This window comes from Rhinoraja longicauda, chromosome 13 (assembly GCF_053455715.1).
Source record: "Rhinoraja longicauda isolate Sanriku21f chromosome 13, sRhiLon1.1, whole genome shotgun sequence".
NCBI lineage: Eukaryota > Metazoa > Chordata > Chondrichthyes > Rajiformes > Arhynchobatidae > Rhinoraja > Rhinoraja longicauda.
Genome location: NC_135965.1, coordinates 4,829,582 through 4,842,651, shown reverse-complemented (window position 1 = coordinate 4,842,651; position 13,070 = coordinate 4,829,582). Strand labels below are relative to the sequence as shown.

The 13,070-nt window shown below is 39.3% G+C and overlaps 1 protein-coding gene across 4 annotated transcripts in view; it reads left to right on the top strand.

The window, feature by feature from the left end:
* Window positions 1-215: 215 nt before the first annotated feature.
* Window positions 216-13,070, top strand: part of ttc14 (tetratricopeptide repeat domain 14) — a 47,349-nt gene continuing 34,494 nt past the window's right edge. For 3 of the 4 annotated variants that reach the window (XR_013547995.1, XM_078410222.1, XM_078410223.1), the window contains exons 1-6: window positions 216-481; window positions 6,531-6,652; window positions 7,545-7,744; window positions 8,265-8,349; window positions 8,442-8,571; window positions 11,577-11,732. Coding sequence is in view for 3 of the 4 variants with exons in the window: in XM_078410222.1 (XP_078266348.1) it covers window positions 336-481; window positions 6,531-6,652; window positions 7,545-7,744; window positions 8,265-8,349; window positions 8,442-8,571; window positions 11,577-11,732 (839 nt within the window). In the remaining variant the exon portion in view is untranslated. The remainder of the gene's footprint in view (window positions 482-6,530; window positions 6,653-7,544; window positions 7,745-8,264; window positions 8,350-8,441; window positions 8,572-11,576; window positions 11,733-13,070) is intronic. The other variant, XM_078410221.1, reaches the window with a different exon arrangement.

Genomic DNA, 13,070 nt, shown 5'->3' with positions numbered 1-13,070 from the left:
GTTCCCTCACAACACTGATTACATGGCGAGCGGCGGGTTTTGCATACTAAAATGGCGGACTGCTTTGCGTACGACACGTCAGTAGAGGCGATTTCGACGGAGTGGTTCATCTTGCTCCTCTAGTATCTTTGGTATTTTGTGTCTCGTCTCCAATGGCTGGAAGGTTGCTGCGCGCATGCGTAATGGGCGCCGAGCAGCAGCGGCGGCGACGGTTGCGCAGGCGCGGTGGCGTTGCGAACCGCTGGCCGGGCCTTGGCCGTCGCGTCGCGCCCGCACCGTGGCAGCACAGCGCGGAGCTGCATGCGGCGCCGGCTGCTCAGTGCCAGTTAGATTTGATGCTGAATATGAACAGGGATCTCATGCACCAGGCGGTGGGTTATCACGGGCCCGCCTTGTTATCCCTTTTGAAAAGTGAGCAATATGAGAACCCAGACATTCAAAGCGTTTCGGCCGAGTTCTTGAAAACAGCGCTGCATCACAGGTAAACGGTATCCGTTTAGTTGGGCTTCAGCATCAACACGGCTTCTTTAACCAGCAGCACCACAGACAGCCCCGCGTCGTGGATAATTCAGTCGTTGTAAAAAAAATGCCACGTATTAAACCATCGAACCCAAAGATTCCCGTTAGGCCTCTTGCTTGTTTGCGTGCGTGCGTGCGTGTTTATTTCCTGTGGATTTAAATTTTTGAAGTCACGGTCACGCAACTTTTTGGCCAGTTTTCGGATTTGTTTTGCACGTCGACATATTGCTGCAAAATTAACGAAAGTCACTCTGAAGTACTTTATTTTATAATTTTTTTAAACTGCAGAATATATTAACGAAAAGTAAGCCGCTTCACTAGTTTTGCTGATGTAGGCCAGAATGTATTTACTGATGAATTGTAATTCAATTCCTCAATGTTTAGCAGTCATATTATGGTGGTTTGTATCTTGTGATACAGTTCTAGAAAAGATGTAATGTCAAGGCAACACAGGTTAGAGGATGGTGAGCCAGCAAGCTTGATGGGTGACTGAATCCAAGTAAAATTGGCATCCACCATTAGGATTTACAGTCAGTGTTGTGATTTTGTTTTATGATCCATGAGAACCTCGGCTCCACCAACTAAAAGAGTTATGTGACTACAAATCTTTTTAAAATCTCTGTGCAGTCCCACTTACTTTTCCTCATAAAAGTTATTGGAAAGACATATCTTACTGTAATTGTGATGCATTATTACTTGTCATCCTTCTCAATATGTCTGCAGTTCTTGACATTTACATGGTCTTATTTCGGGAGACTGCCAAACATTTCATTTCACATCTTTGCAACATTGGCATTCACTTCCTGCACTTGTGTCTGAATCATAAATTATTTATATGCTGGGTCAACCCATCAGCATTTGGAATCCTGTTTCATATCCTTGCACCTTCAATCTTGATAATCTCAGTGATATTGCAGCTGTCTACCAATTACCATTGACTCAAACTGATCTAAAACTCTGCTGTCCAAATTTAATTGTCACCAAGACATGTTCACATCTGTCAGTTTACTTAAGCCATCAATCTACTTCGCTTAGTTGTGCTTTTCTGGTTTTTTATCTTCTCAGATTTGTTTTCCCTTTTATTGTTAGGTGCAGAAGTAGATTATTTCCAGCAGAAGCTAGTTTTCATTCATTTGACCTAGTTTAAATTGACAAATTTTAATAACTTGGATTTATACAAATGTGATAAATATCTCAAACCATCAAAGAGGTGTAATGAAAACATGAATACAGAGACAAAAATAGAGTGGCTGGAAATATGAATGAAATCATGATGTTTGAAGTTGGATCTTAAAAGTGGAGAATTTGAAGAAAAAACAATTTGTGAGGTCAAGGCTATGGTATGGACCATGACCAGAGTTGGATTGATCCAGAGGAATTTGGTTGGACCTCTGGAATTTGGTACCTTTTCCAGGGATTAGGATGTTAGCGACTAGTGGGGTGCTGGGACCCCAGTTGTTTACAATCTATATCAACGATTTAGACAAGGGAATTAAATGTGACATCTAAGTTTTCAGATGACAAAAAGTTGGGTGGCAGCGTGAGCTGTGAAGAGGATGTTATGAGGCTGCAGGGTGTTTTGGATAGGTTGGGTGAATGGGCAGAAGTATGGCAGATGAGGTTATCCACTTTGGTGGCAAGAAGAGGAGGGCAGATTATCTGATCCCCTCTCATCCTTCTAAATTCCAGTGAATACAAGCCCAGTCGACGCATTCTTTCATCATCAGAATAGGAGAAGGGGAGGTGCAACGAGACCTGGGTGTGCTTGTACATCAATCACAGAAAGTAAGCTTGCAGATACAGCAGGCAGTGAAGAAAGCCAATGGCATGTTGGCCTTCATTGCAAGAGGATTTGAGTTTAGGAGCAAGGAGGTCCTACTGCTGTTGTACAGGGCCCTGGTGAGACCACACCTGTAGTATTGTGTGCAATTGTGGTCTCCTAATTTGAAGAAGGACATTATTGCTATTGAGGGAGTGCAGCTTAGGTTCACCAGGTTAATTCCCGGGATGGCGGGACTGACGTATGATGAAAGAATGGGCCGACTGGGCTTGTAGTCACTGGAATTTATAAGGATGAGAGGGGATCTTATAGAAACATTTAAAATTCGTAGAGGATTGGACAGGGTAGATGCCAGAAAAATGTTCCCGATGTTGGAGTCCAGAACCGGGGATCACAGTTTAAGAATAAGGGGTAGGTCATTTAGGACTGAGATGAAGAAAAACTTCTTCACCCAGAGAGTTGTGAATCTGTGGAATTCTCTGTCACAGAAGGCAGTGGATGCCAATTCACTGGATGTTTTCAAGAGAGAGTAAGATTTAGCTCATAGGGCTAAGGGATATGGGGAAACGGTACTGATTTGGGATGATCAGCCATGATCATATTGAATGGCGGTGCTGGCCCGAAGGGCCGAATGGCGTACTCCTGCACCTATTTTCTATCTATCTTTCTATGTTACAGTAGAGTGAAGAGGTGAAACCATAAAGAGCTTAAAATTCAAATGTAGCACTTTAACTTGTAGTTTTCAAGCTCAGCTCATGCAATTTGTAGGAAAACTTGGGTTGCTGTACTTTTTGGCGAATACATTTGTGAAAGATGAGGACAAATGGATCAATTTTTAATCAGTCATATCTGGAATTATTGAGTGCGAAAGTGACGTTTGAGCAAGAGTTATAATATAATAATAAGCATTTATTTTATATAGGGCCTTACCAGAAGCTCAAAGCGCTTTGAACCGAGATACATGTAGTATCTTGTGGGCGAAGGGGAAAACATAGATCGGAAGCTTGATTGAATTGGACTCGAGTTATTAATGATTTTGCTAAAGCTGCATTTGAAACTAGGGAGGATAATGGTTTGGATTTTCTCAGTTGATCACAGCTTGATAGCTTGAAAGCACAGCACCACAGTCAGAATAATACAAGGTGTGCTTTGTGTTTTGCCAGAAGCAGATAAGCAATTTGATAGCTTCAGGTGAAGTGATGCAAAATGATAGATAATTCCAAAGACGTACAGGTATGTAGGTTAATTGGCTGGGTAAATGTAAAAATTGTCCCTAGTGGGTGTAGGATAGTGTTAATGTACGGGGATCGCTGGGCGGCACGGACTTGGTGGGCCGAAAAGGCCTATTTCCGGCTGTATATATATGATATGATATGATATGATATAGAGTATTTTGTGAAGAAGTGACGAGATTCTCCAAATGAAAAGAGAAAATGCTGGCATACTCAGCACATATGGCAACATCCATAGAGACCGAAACAGAGTTTCAGGTTCATGTTTAGAAGAAAGGTCATGACCTGAAACATTAACTGTTTCTCTTTTCGCAGATGCTGTTTGAACTAAGTATTTCAGTATTTTCTCTCTCTATTTCAGAATCATGTGTTTTTAATTTGCTTTTCAAGTTGTCTTAAGGAGTTGTTTGGAAGGACATGAGGAACCTGGTGTTGGATAAGTGGTAGCAACAGTTTGGAATGGCAATTTCTGATGTGAGGTTAGCATGTACTGTGTCATTCAGTTGAGAGTAAAACAGTTCCTTGATTAACTGTTAAATAAGAATAGTCTTAACGGACCAGAACCAAGTCAGCCTGCCAAGAGTTTAATTTTTCAAATCACAACAATTTTATAAGTGCACAAAGTCATTAAAGACCTTATGACTTTACCAATGTGTAGGAAAGAACTGCAGATGCTGGTTGAAATCGAAGGTAGACACAAAATGCTGGAGTAACAGCGGGACAGGCAGAATCTCTGGAGAGAAGGAATGGGTTGGAGAGAAGGAATGGGTGATGTTTCGGGTCAAGACCCCTCTTCAGACTTTAGCAATTATACATGTCAGGAATCTACTGGCATATTGTACATTTCTTCATGCTAACAGTCTATTGAAACTCCTTTCTGGCACTTATTCTTTGGTTGCACATTATATTCAGTTGTTCCCTTGGCTGGTGATACAGTTTTATTGTGAGGCAGAGCAGTTTGAATTTAGGCAAACGTAGAAAGAAGGAATTAAAAAACGTACAACATTCCGAGAGAAAAATGAAATCAATGATAAATCTGTCTGCTACAATGCAGATTTTCTTGAATCATTTAGGTACAATATTGACACAGCTAGTAGAGCTGTTGTACAGGAAGGAACTGCAGATGCTGGTTTACATTGAAGATAGACACAAAATGTTGGAGTAACTCAGCAGGACAGGCAGCATCTTTGGAGAGAAAGAATGGGTGACATTTCAGGCCGAGACCCTTCTTCAGACTGAGAATCAGGGGAGAGGGAGACATAAACATATGGAAGGGTAAGCTGTGAAAATGACAGATCAAAGGGGACGATGATAAAGGAAAATGTAGAATGGTTTATTGTTAGCTATGGAGAAAGTGACAACGAGACATACAATCAGTAAAATTTAATCAGGAGGACAGTGAAACTAGTTGGAGAACTAGGAAGGGGGAGGGACGGAGTGAGAGGCAAAGCTAGACTTACTTGAAGTTTGTAAAATCAATATTCATACCGCTGGGTTGTAAGCTGCCCAAGCAAAATGTGAGGTGCTGTTCTGCCGATTTGCATTGGGCCTCACTCTGAAATGGAAGAGGCCCAGGACAGAAAGGTTAATGTGGGAATGGGAGGGGGAGTTAAAGTGTTTGGCAACCGGGAGATCACGTGGGCCTAGGCAGACTGAGTGGAGGTGTTCAGTGAAACGATCGCAGAGCCTGCACTTGTCTCGCTGATATATAGGAGTCCACACCTGGAACAGCGGATACAAGTGATGAGGTTGGAGGAGGTGCAAGTGAACCTGCTGTTTCACAGCTCTAGTTACCTGGATTCAATTCTGACCTCAGGGATAGACATGTGGGTGTTCATGGGAATGTAGATTACAGGGATAACTGTTGGTCCATTATGTCACAGATGCTGCTGTCCAGGCAAACATCAGGTACTGCAAATGAGAAAATAATCAGAATGCAGATTATAGTGTTACAGAGAAAGTACAGAGTTAAAAAAAAAAGAGCAGGAGCTGCCACAAAGTCAAACAGGAGTTCGTGAATTCACCACTGCCATATGAGAGGTCAATTCAAGAGTACGATAACAGCAGGGTAGCAGCAGTTTTTGAAACTGTTAGGACATGCTTTCAACCTTTTGTATCCAGTTGCAGCGTGGTGTGCTGAGTCCTAGGTTCAGGAGTTTGGTTGGAATTATGGTGTTGAAGATAAATAGTTTGATAGAGGTGTCATTATCATTCTGCTGTTCCAAGAATAATTGTTTTATGAGTTAACGTGAACTCAGTGGGCCATCACGGCATCCTATGTTGTCAGGAAATACAGAAAATATGATGTCATACCAAGACTGACAATCTCTTGACCGTATCTGATTTTCACAAGCGGCTGGGTTTTTTTATCTTTGTTGCCAGGCCATATTTATGAAAAGGAATCCGTCCGGCCTGGAGATATATTTGAAGTAGTTTAGATTATACATCACTTTATTTGTGATGTATGGAATAGAAATAGACTATATGCATTGAATGATCTTTGGGACAGCTGACATTGTCCTTCTGCAGTTAGAACAGGATGTCTTTGGGATTTTGTTAATAGTTTTAAAAAGATATATTATGATAAATTTAATTCTTCCAGAATCTTGCTCCAATTTATATTCTTGTGAAAAGTACTGTTTTCATCTTCATTTGGATAATTGAACGAAATGGTGAATTTTTACAATATCTTTAACATGATCAATATCCGAGTGAATTTGAGTAAAGTACAGTGCATTCCCTTTTGCCTTAAACTATTTTATAGGCTGGAAATACAAAATACTCCACATGTTAAGTGATCACTATTTCATCAATGTAGAGCAGCATATTTAATGCCTTTGATTAAGCTTTTATATTTTTTTGCGTACAAATTCATAAACTTTGGGATGAAATACGTTAATCTGCTCAATGTCATCATATGCAAATTTTTAATGATGCTTGTATGGGCAGTATCAAAATGCACATAATTAATTGTGATATAAAACACTCTTGTTTTGCAGAAAGGATAGAATAATTGATAATACTGGTATACAGCAATTCATCGCAAGAAAAGCAGATCTTCTGTTTGCGCCATCGTGGAAATCAACTCCTAGCACTGAACTGAATGACGAAGATACAGAAGGTGATTTGTATACAAGAATTGTCTGAGCTTTGTTTCTTTTTGGTATTTCCTCACATTAGGGAGAAGGGGAAAAAAAGTAAATATAATAGATAGAATAGTCTATATCATATTATTTAAATAAACACAAAATATTTCTCCCCTCAACTTTATTTTGACAGTTTGATCCTTCTTTCCTCCTCATAGACCCAGCAAAATTTCCTGATAAAACTGTTGGAAGAAGATCTAGTCCTCGACGTCTGACTTAAATATCTTGAAGTAAATTAGGGACTGTCTAAGAGCATTCTGAAATTACTTTGGTGTGGGAAGTGATTCTAGTAGGTTCAGATACAATTTCAGAGGTATGAATACATAAACAGGACATATATTTGTCTGGAGTACTGAGGGAGTGATGCACTCTTTGGTGTGTCCATTTTCAGACAAACCCACTGCTACTTAGTTCGATGCAAAATACATATTTGCAGAATGTGTTCAATCTTTATTCCTGAGCCAGCAACAAAGGCAGATCATCTGACTGTTTATTGTTGTGGGAAAATTAATTAATGCATTTCCTACGTGGACAGTGCTGACCACACTTCCAAAATTACTATATTTGCTGTGAAGTACATACAGAAAGGCAAGCTATTCGTTGAATTTCTCCAGAACTACAAAAATTCAAATGCTTGGTAATGAGTTTTTATTAGTTCTGCTTTGTCAGATTGAAAATCATGAATAATTTAGAAAATCATTTTGCTAACTCATTAGAAGTTTTATTCAAATTAAGTAACTTTTTAGAATTAATATTATGTTCCTTATTTCACTCCTTATTTGCTTTGGGATAAAAGTATAATTAATGGGTTTGTGATATAGAAATAAATATTCCTAAATATTTCAATTTGTTTTCCTTTTTTCCCAGATTATTATGCAATTATGCCTCCTTTGGAACAGTTGATGGAGGTTCCAAATGAGGACAAAAGACAGTACTTCTTCCGTGACATTGAACGTGGGGATATTGTGATTGGACGAGTTGCATCGATTCGCGAATTTGGGTTCTTTGTAACATTAATCTGTCTTGGAGGGGACCTTGTACGGGACATTGAATCCTTGGAAATAACTGTAAGGTTATGATTTGTACACCTTGTATTATAAAACATAATATTGCAATGATGATGTATTGAAGAATAAATGGACGTGTATATTTGACAGGGATGAGAAGATACCAATATTCCCACATATAGGATCCATTTCCTCAATTTTTTCATCTTACACATAACTTGGGATATAAAGGAATCTATCACAGGGTTTGTGATAAAATTTATGTACATTTATTTCATTTGATGAGTTGAACATTAAGTTATAATACACGGATTACTCCAGTCATCCTAAGGCTTCTAATTGCATGGACACCACATAATGATTTTTATTAAATTAGGTCTTATCTGGCCTGTGATTATATAAGGAAAATGGCAATTACTTGATTTTTCTTCAGATAGATGTAAAAATTTGAAGACTCAGCCCAGATATTTAAGTACACAAACTATTATTTTAATCAAACTATCCTAACTTGCTCAGCTCTTACTTTACATAAAAGGAAATTGAACAACGTGTTGATTAAGTGCTTAAAATGTTGTTACAGGCACTTTGTCCTGTGAGAGATGTACCATCACTTGGAAAACACGAAGACCCTTTGTCTTACTTTCAAGTAGGAGATCTTGTAAGAGGTATCAACGATTAATATGAATGCTTATTGAAAATTTATTGGTGAAATGTAACTTTCACCTGTGTATTTGTTTTAAAATTATTTGTTTTACAGTTGTTGTGAAAGATGTTGATCGTTACCATGAAAGACTTGCAGTAACTTTGCGCCCTTCGGTTCTTCCGTCTCGCCTTTCTCATTGGAAATTGGGTGTTATTAGTAGTGATGATCTTCCTACGTACTACAGGTACTAAAAAATGCTACAGTGAGAATCTTTATTTAATCTTTCCCTTCTGTCAAACTGAATAATAGCAAGCTTATATTGCTGGTTTCTCCATATGGTTCTATGTATTTCTATGTGTTTTAAACTGTTTCTATGTGTCTAAACTGTCACCCGAGACCTGCACTCTTGTGATTACAATTTGTAGACGTGATGCTAGTCTAAAATAGAAACCAGTTAATACTCCATGGTAACTTCAATGTCAGACTTAGAAATGACACAATCTTCAGGAATGCCGATTTGCAATGAAGGATTAGAAAAACCTAACTCCATTGGCATGCTCTTCCCAGTGAAATGTTTGGAGTGTGACCTTGTTTCATCAGAGAAGGTGGTAAGAGATCCGCAAACTGGATATTGCAACCTGCTCGATTAAGTCATTGAGCAAGGAGCACAAGGACATCCAATCACTTGCCCGGTGACATGTACAGGCGACCTTCGCGTTAGGGCCATATGGGTTATGGAAATTAGTTCTTGCAGAATTCGCAAATTACTACCCCAAAATTTTAGATATGGTATAAAATTCACACTCGCTGAATTTGTGTTTGTGGAAAAAAAGTAAATAATTCAACACAAAGTGTCCCCTTTTCTAACTCCTGTCTCTGGACTCGTGCGATGATGACACGGCTTCGCTTTCTGATAAATTGCAATTATGGGTAATTTTCTTGGAATCTATGTGTTTCCACCCATCCTGTGAAACAGGTTGCCTCGATCAAGACACCTGTCTTTGATTCCTCTGACAGTGAACTGTCTGTGGCAGTTGGCACTTCCCCAATTGCGCAACAGGATGAAAAGACAGTTGAAAGACAAGGAGATATCTGGAGTAGGCAACATTTCTGCCTAACACTTTAACATGGCAAAGGAATGTTTGTGGTGTGAACTGCAGAAATATCACCCTGTTGTCTACTGCAGGGAAGACAGTTGGAAAGATCTTCCTCCGCTCCCACCTCTCAGACTCTCAATGCAAATTCCATCAAGCAAGAACAAAAATGGAAATGGTTTTCGTTCTGCAATAAGTGCACGAAAAGCACAAGGAGCATCACCAATACCTGGACCTTTTTTTGGCCTCAAAAATGTATGACTATCAATCAAGAGGGATTCTGGAATATCTTTTTCAAATTTGGCAATGCCTACAAATTTATTACCATGCTTTGGATATCACCTGGTGTTGTGCAGATTGTGATCCTGTCCAACATGACAATCAAAAAACCAATCCCAGTGGAGGCTGGGACCAATCAAAGCTATGTCATAGCACCAAACCTCTTACCCTGCCGATCTGCAGTACTGCATAGTACCTCTAATAACTTCCCTGTTGGAATGGAGCTAATTTGCAGAATAAATAGACAACTATTCAGTTTACCTCATCCCATCTCCATAACCAAGATTGCTGGAACCACAGACATTGAATTACAATACTCAGATGATGCTTGAGAAGCTTAATATTCAGACACTAAGCTACAAGTCATTGTTGAAGTTTGAAGCTAAGAAATTGAAGCTGAAGAAGTATATTTGACCTCTCACATCTGCTTTGTCATTTACCTCTCACTTTCCTGTTGGGGAAACCTCCACCGTCCTTGACTCCAAGGGAATGGCTAAGATGGAAACAGTTTAGTTTAGAGATACAGTGCGGAAACAGGCCCTTCAGCCCACCGAGTCCGCACCGACCAGCGATCCCTGCAAACCAACACTATCCTACACACGCTAGGGACAATTTACATTTATACCAAGCCAATTAACCTACAAACCTGTTCGTCTTTGGAGTGTGGGAGGAAACCAAAGTTCTCCGAGAAAACCCACGCAGGTCACGGAGAGAATGTACAAACTCCGTACAGACAAGCACCTATAGTCAGGATGGAACCCAGGTTTCTGGCGCTGTAAGGCAGTAGCTCTCCCGCTACATCACTGTGCCTGCCACCCATTAAACAGCTTAAAATTTGATACAAGCTGCAGGTTGGTCAAGGTTGGCCTGAAATAGTTAACAAATAATATTTAGTTAACAATATTTTAAAATGTTCATTTAACTTTCAGAGACGGATTTCATGAAATATTAACTATTTTTATTTTGTCAGAAAATAAATAACTTCCCTTCTGTTGTGGCTATGCTTTCACATTCAATTTCTGCAGATTGTGTACGATTTACTGCTTTCAGATTATGTCGCATATTGCAGTCTCGATAATAATAGCCCAATGTGATCCATCCTGCCTGACTCAAACTCTTCCGCCTTGTGTTATGTGGATGGTTTTATGTCCATTTAAGAACATATTTCACATAGCACCTTTTACTCAAAGCACTTCAAAAAATATGAAATTGTTCTGAAACACAGGTACTTTCATGTGGTTTAATAAAGATAATTTTAAATCCACCCACCCATGAGGATATTTATGATTGAAACATCTCTTCAAAAAGACAACATCTCTGACAGAGAAGCACTCCTTTATTTAAGTTCAATATGTGTCATTTACTTCTCATTTCATCAAATAGGAGAAGATGATAACGTTGAGATTGTTTCTGGTCTGGTATCCCGTTCCTGGCCTAAAGAGTACAATGGAATGGAATATTTTATTGCCACATGTGACAAGGCACATTGAAATTCTTTGCTTGTATACCCAATGTATCCAAATAACAGTTCAACAACAGAGTTCAACTTTATTTGTCATTTGGTACCAAGGTACCGAACGAAATTACATAGCAGTCATACACAAAAAAGAACACAAGACACATAACCCCAACACAAACGTCCACCACAGTGACTCCAAACACCCCCTCACTGTGATGGAGGCAACAAAACTTCCACTCTCTTCCCCACGCCCACGGACAGACAGCTCGTCCCCGACCGGCCACCTGCGGCACTGACCCAAGTTACAAAGCATGCCGGCTCCTCCTTGTGTTTAATGGCCCTGTCAAGCAACATTTGTAAACTGATTCCTGCTCTGGCATTTACATTTTTAAAAATAACTTGTTTTCTTGACCACAGGCTGAACGCAACGCTGGATAGTAATTTTATGGAAACGTATGACAAAGTTTTGCACCAAACTCTTGGATTTGCTAATCCATCAACAGTTGAATATTTATTGGGCAAACTTGGGATTAGTGAAATTGAATCATCGTCTCTGATGAGAGGCTTACAGAGGTGATATGTTCAGAATTAATATTTTGAGGCTGAGTTTCAAAAGATGAATTGTCTGATGTAATAATCAATTCAGATTGCAAAAAACATTTGTTTTCAATTCATTGACAACATTTTTGTCTTTGTCCCCAGCATCACCAAAATATTTAGTTTGTCTCCTTCACAAACAGGTCAGATTTGCCTATAACCCCTTTAAAGATAGTGTAGCGGAGGCATTTATTGATGGAAGAGAGATTTTAACGGAGGTTTAGAGAAGTGGTTTATAGAGCAAGATCATGTTGCTCTTGCCATTGGTCCATAAAAAATAGTGCTAATAGAAAACAAAATTTGGGATTAAAAAGATTGTCAAGGTTGTTCAACCAGAATTGAGGAAGGATGTGGAGAGATTTACAAGCAAAAAATTAAAATATGTAGTTGAAGATCAGGCAATGTGGCAGAATGCTGTTGATAATTGTTGAAAATTTCGAGGTTGAAGGATAAAATGAGGCCATGTTAGAGGCATGCAGATTTGAAGATGGCAGAGGCGTGTGTTGGAATATGAACAGCTGAAGAATTGAAGTAGGGCAAAATAAAGAATATATAGAAATGATTGTATTTAATATTTCAAAACATGAAATTTCTGGATTAATTAAGAATTCAAATCTGGACTCTTTAATTTTCCTCCTTTCTAGTCTGCTGCTGTATTTCTGGGCTTGATTTCTACCGTGCCTCTGTTGGAATTCCCAGAAGTATTATTTAATTGCTGCTTCTTAATAAGCACCACTCCCAAATGTCTTATTAAGCTGGCAGTAAATCTTGCCGCTCAGCTAGCTAACTGGGTTTAAACTTTCCAACCCTATTTGCATCCTTCTAAATCCACTCAATGTTAATCCTGAGGACTCTGACAATGTATCACTTGTCACATCACCATCTCCATGCTGTGTGTATCTCCCTCCAAATTCGTTATTCACTGTGGAAAAAGTATTTTCCCATCCATGAGTCCATTGCGCATTATTGAATTGGTACTACTGATCTGAAAGAAACTTGGTCGATGTGTGATAGCACCCTCTCCAAATACACCATGTTTCCTGAACTGAAAGTTCCATGGCTAGTGATACTTCCACCACCAGTTCTGTCCAGTTCAGTGGCCACGTGAATTTTGTCATCCGTGCCCCGTTGTTTGTAGAAATTCCTTGTTTGACATTACTTTGTTCCAATAAATTATCTATTTGTATTCTACAATTGCTTTCCTATCTGAATCTCTGTACTGAGCACACATCCTTGGTGATTACAAATCACCATACTCTCGATGCCCTGAGTTCACAAGCTGGTTCTTAATGTGTATCCATGGTCGAGTCTTTG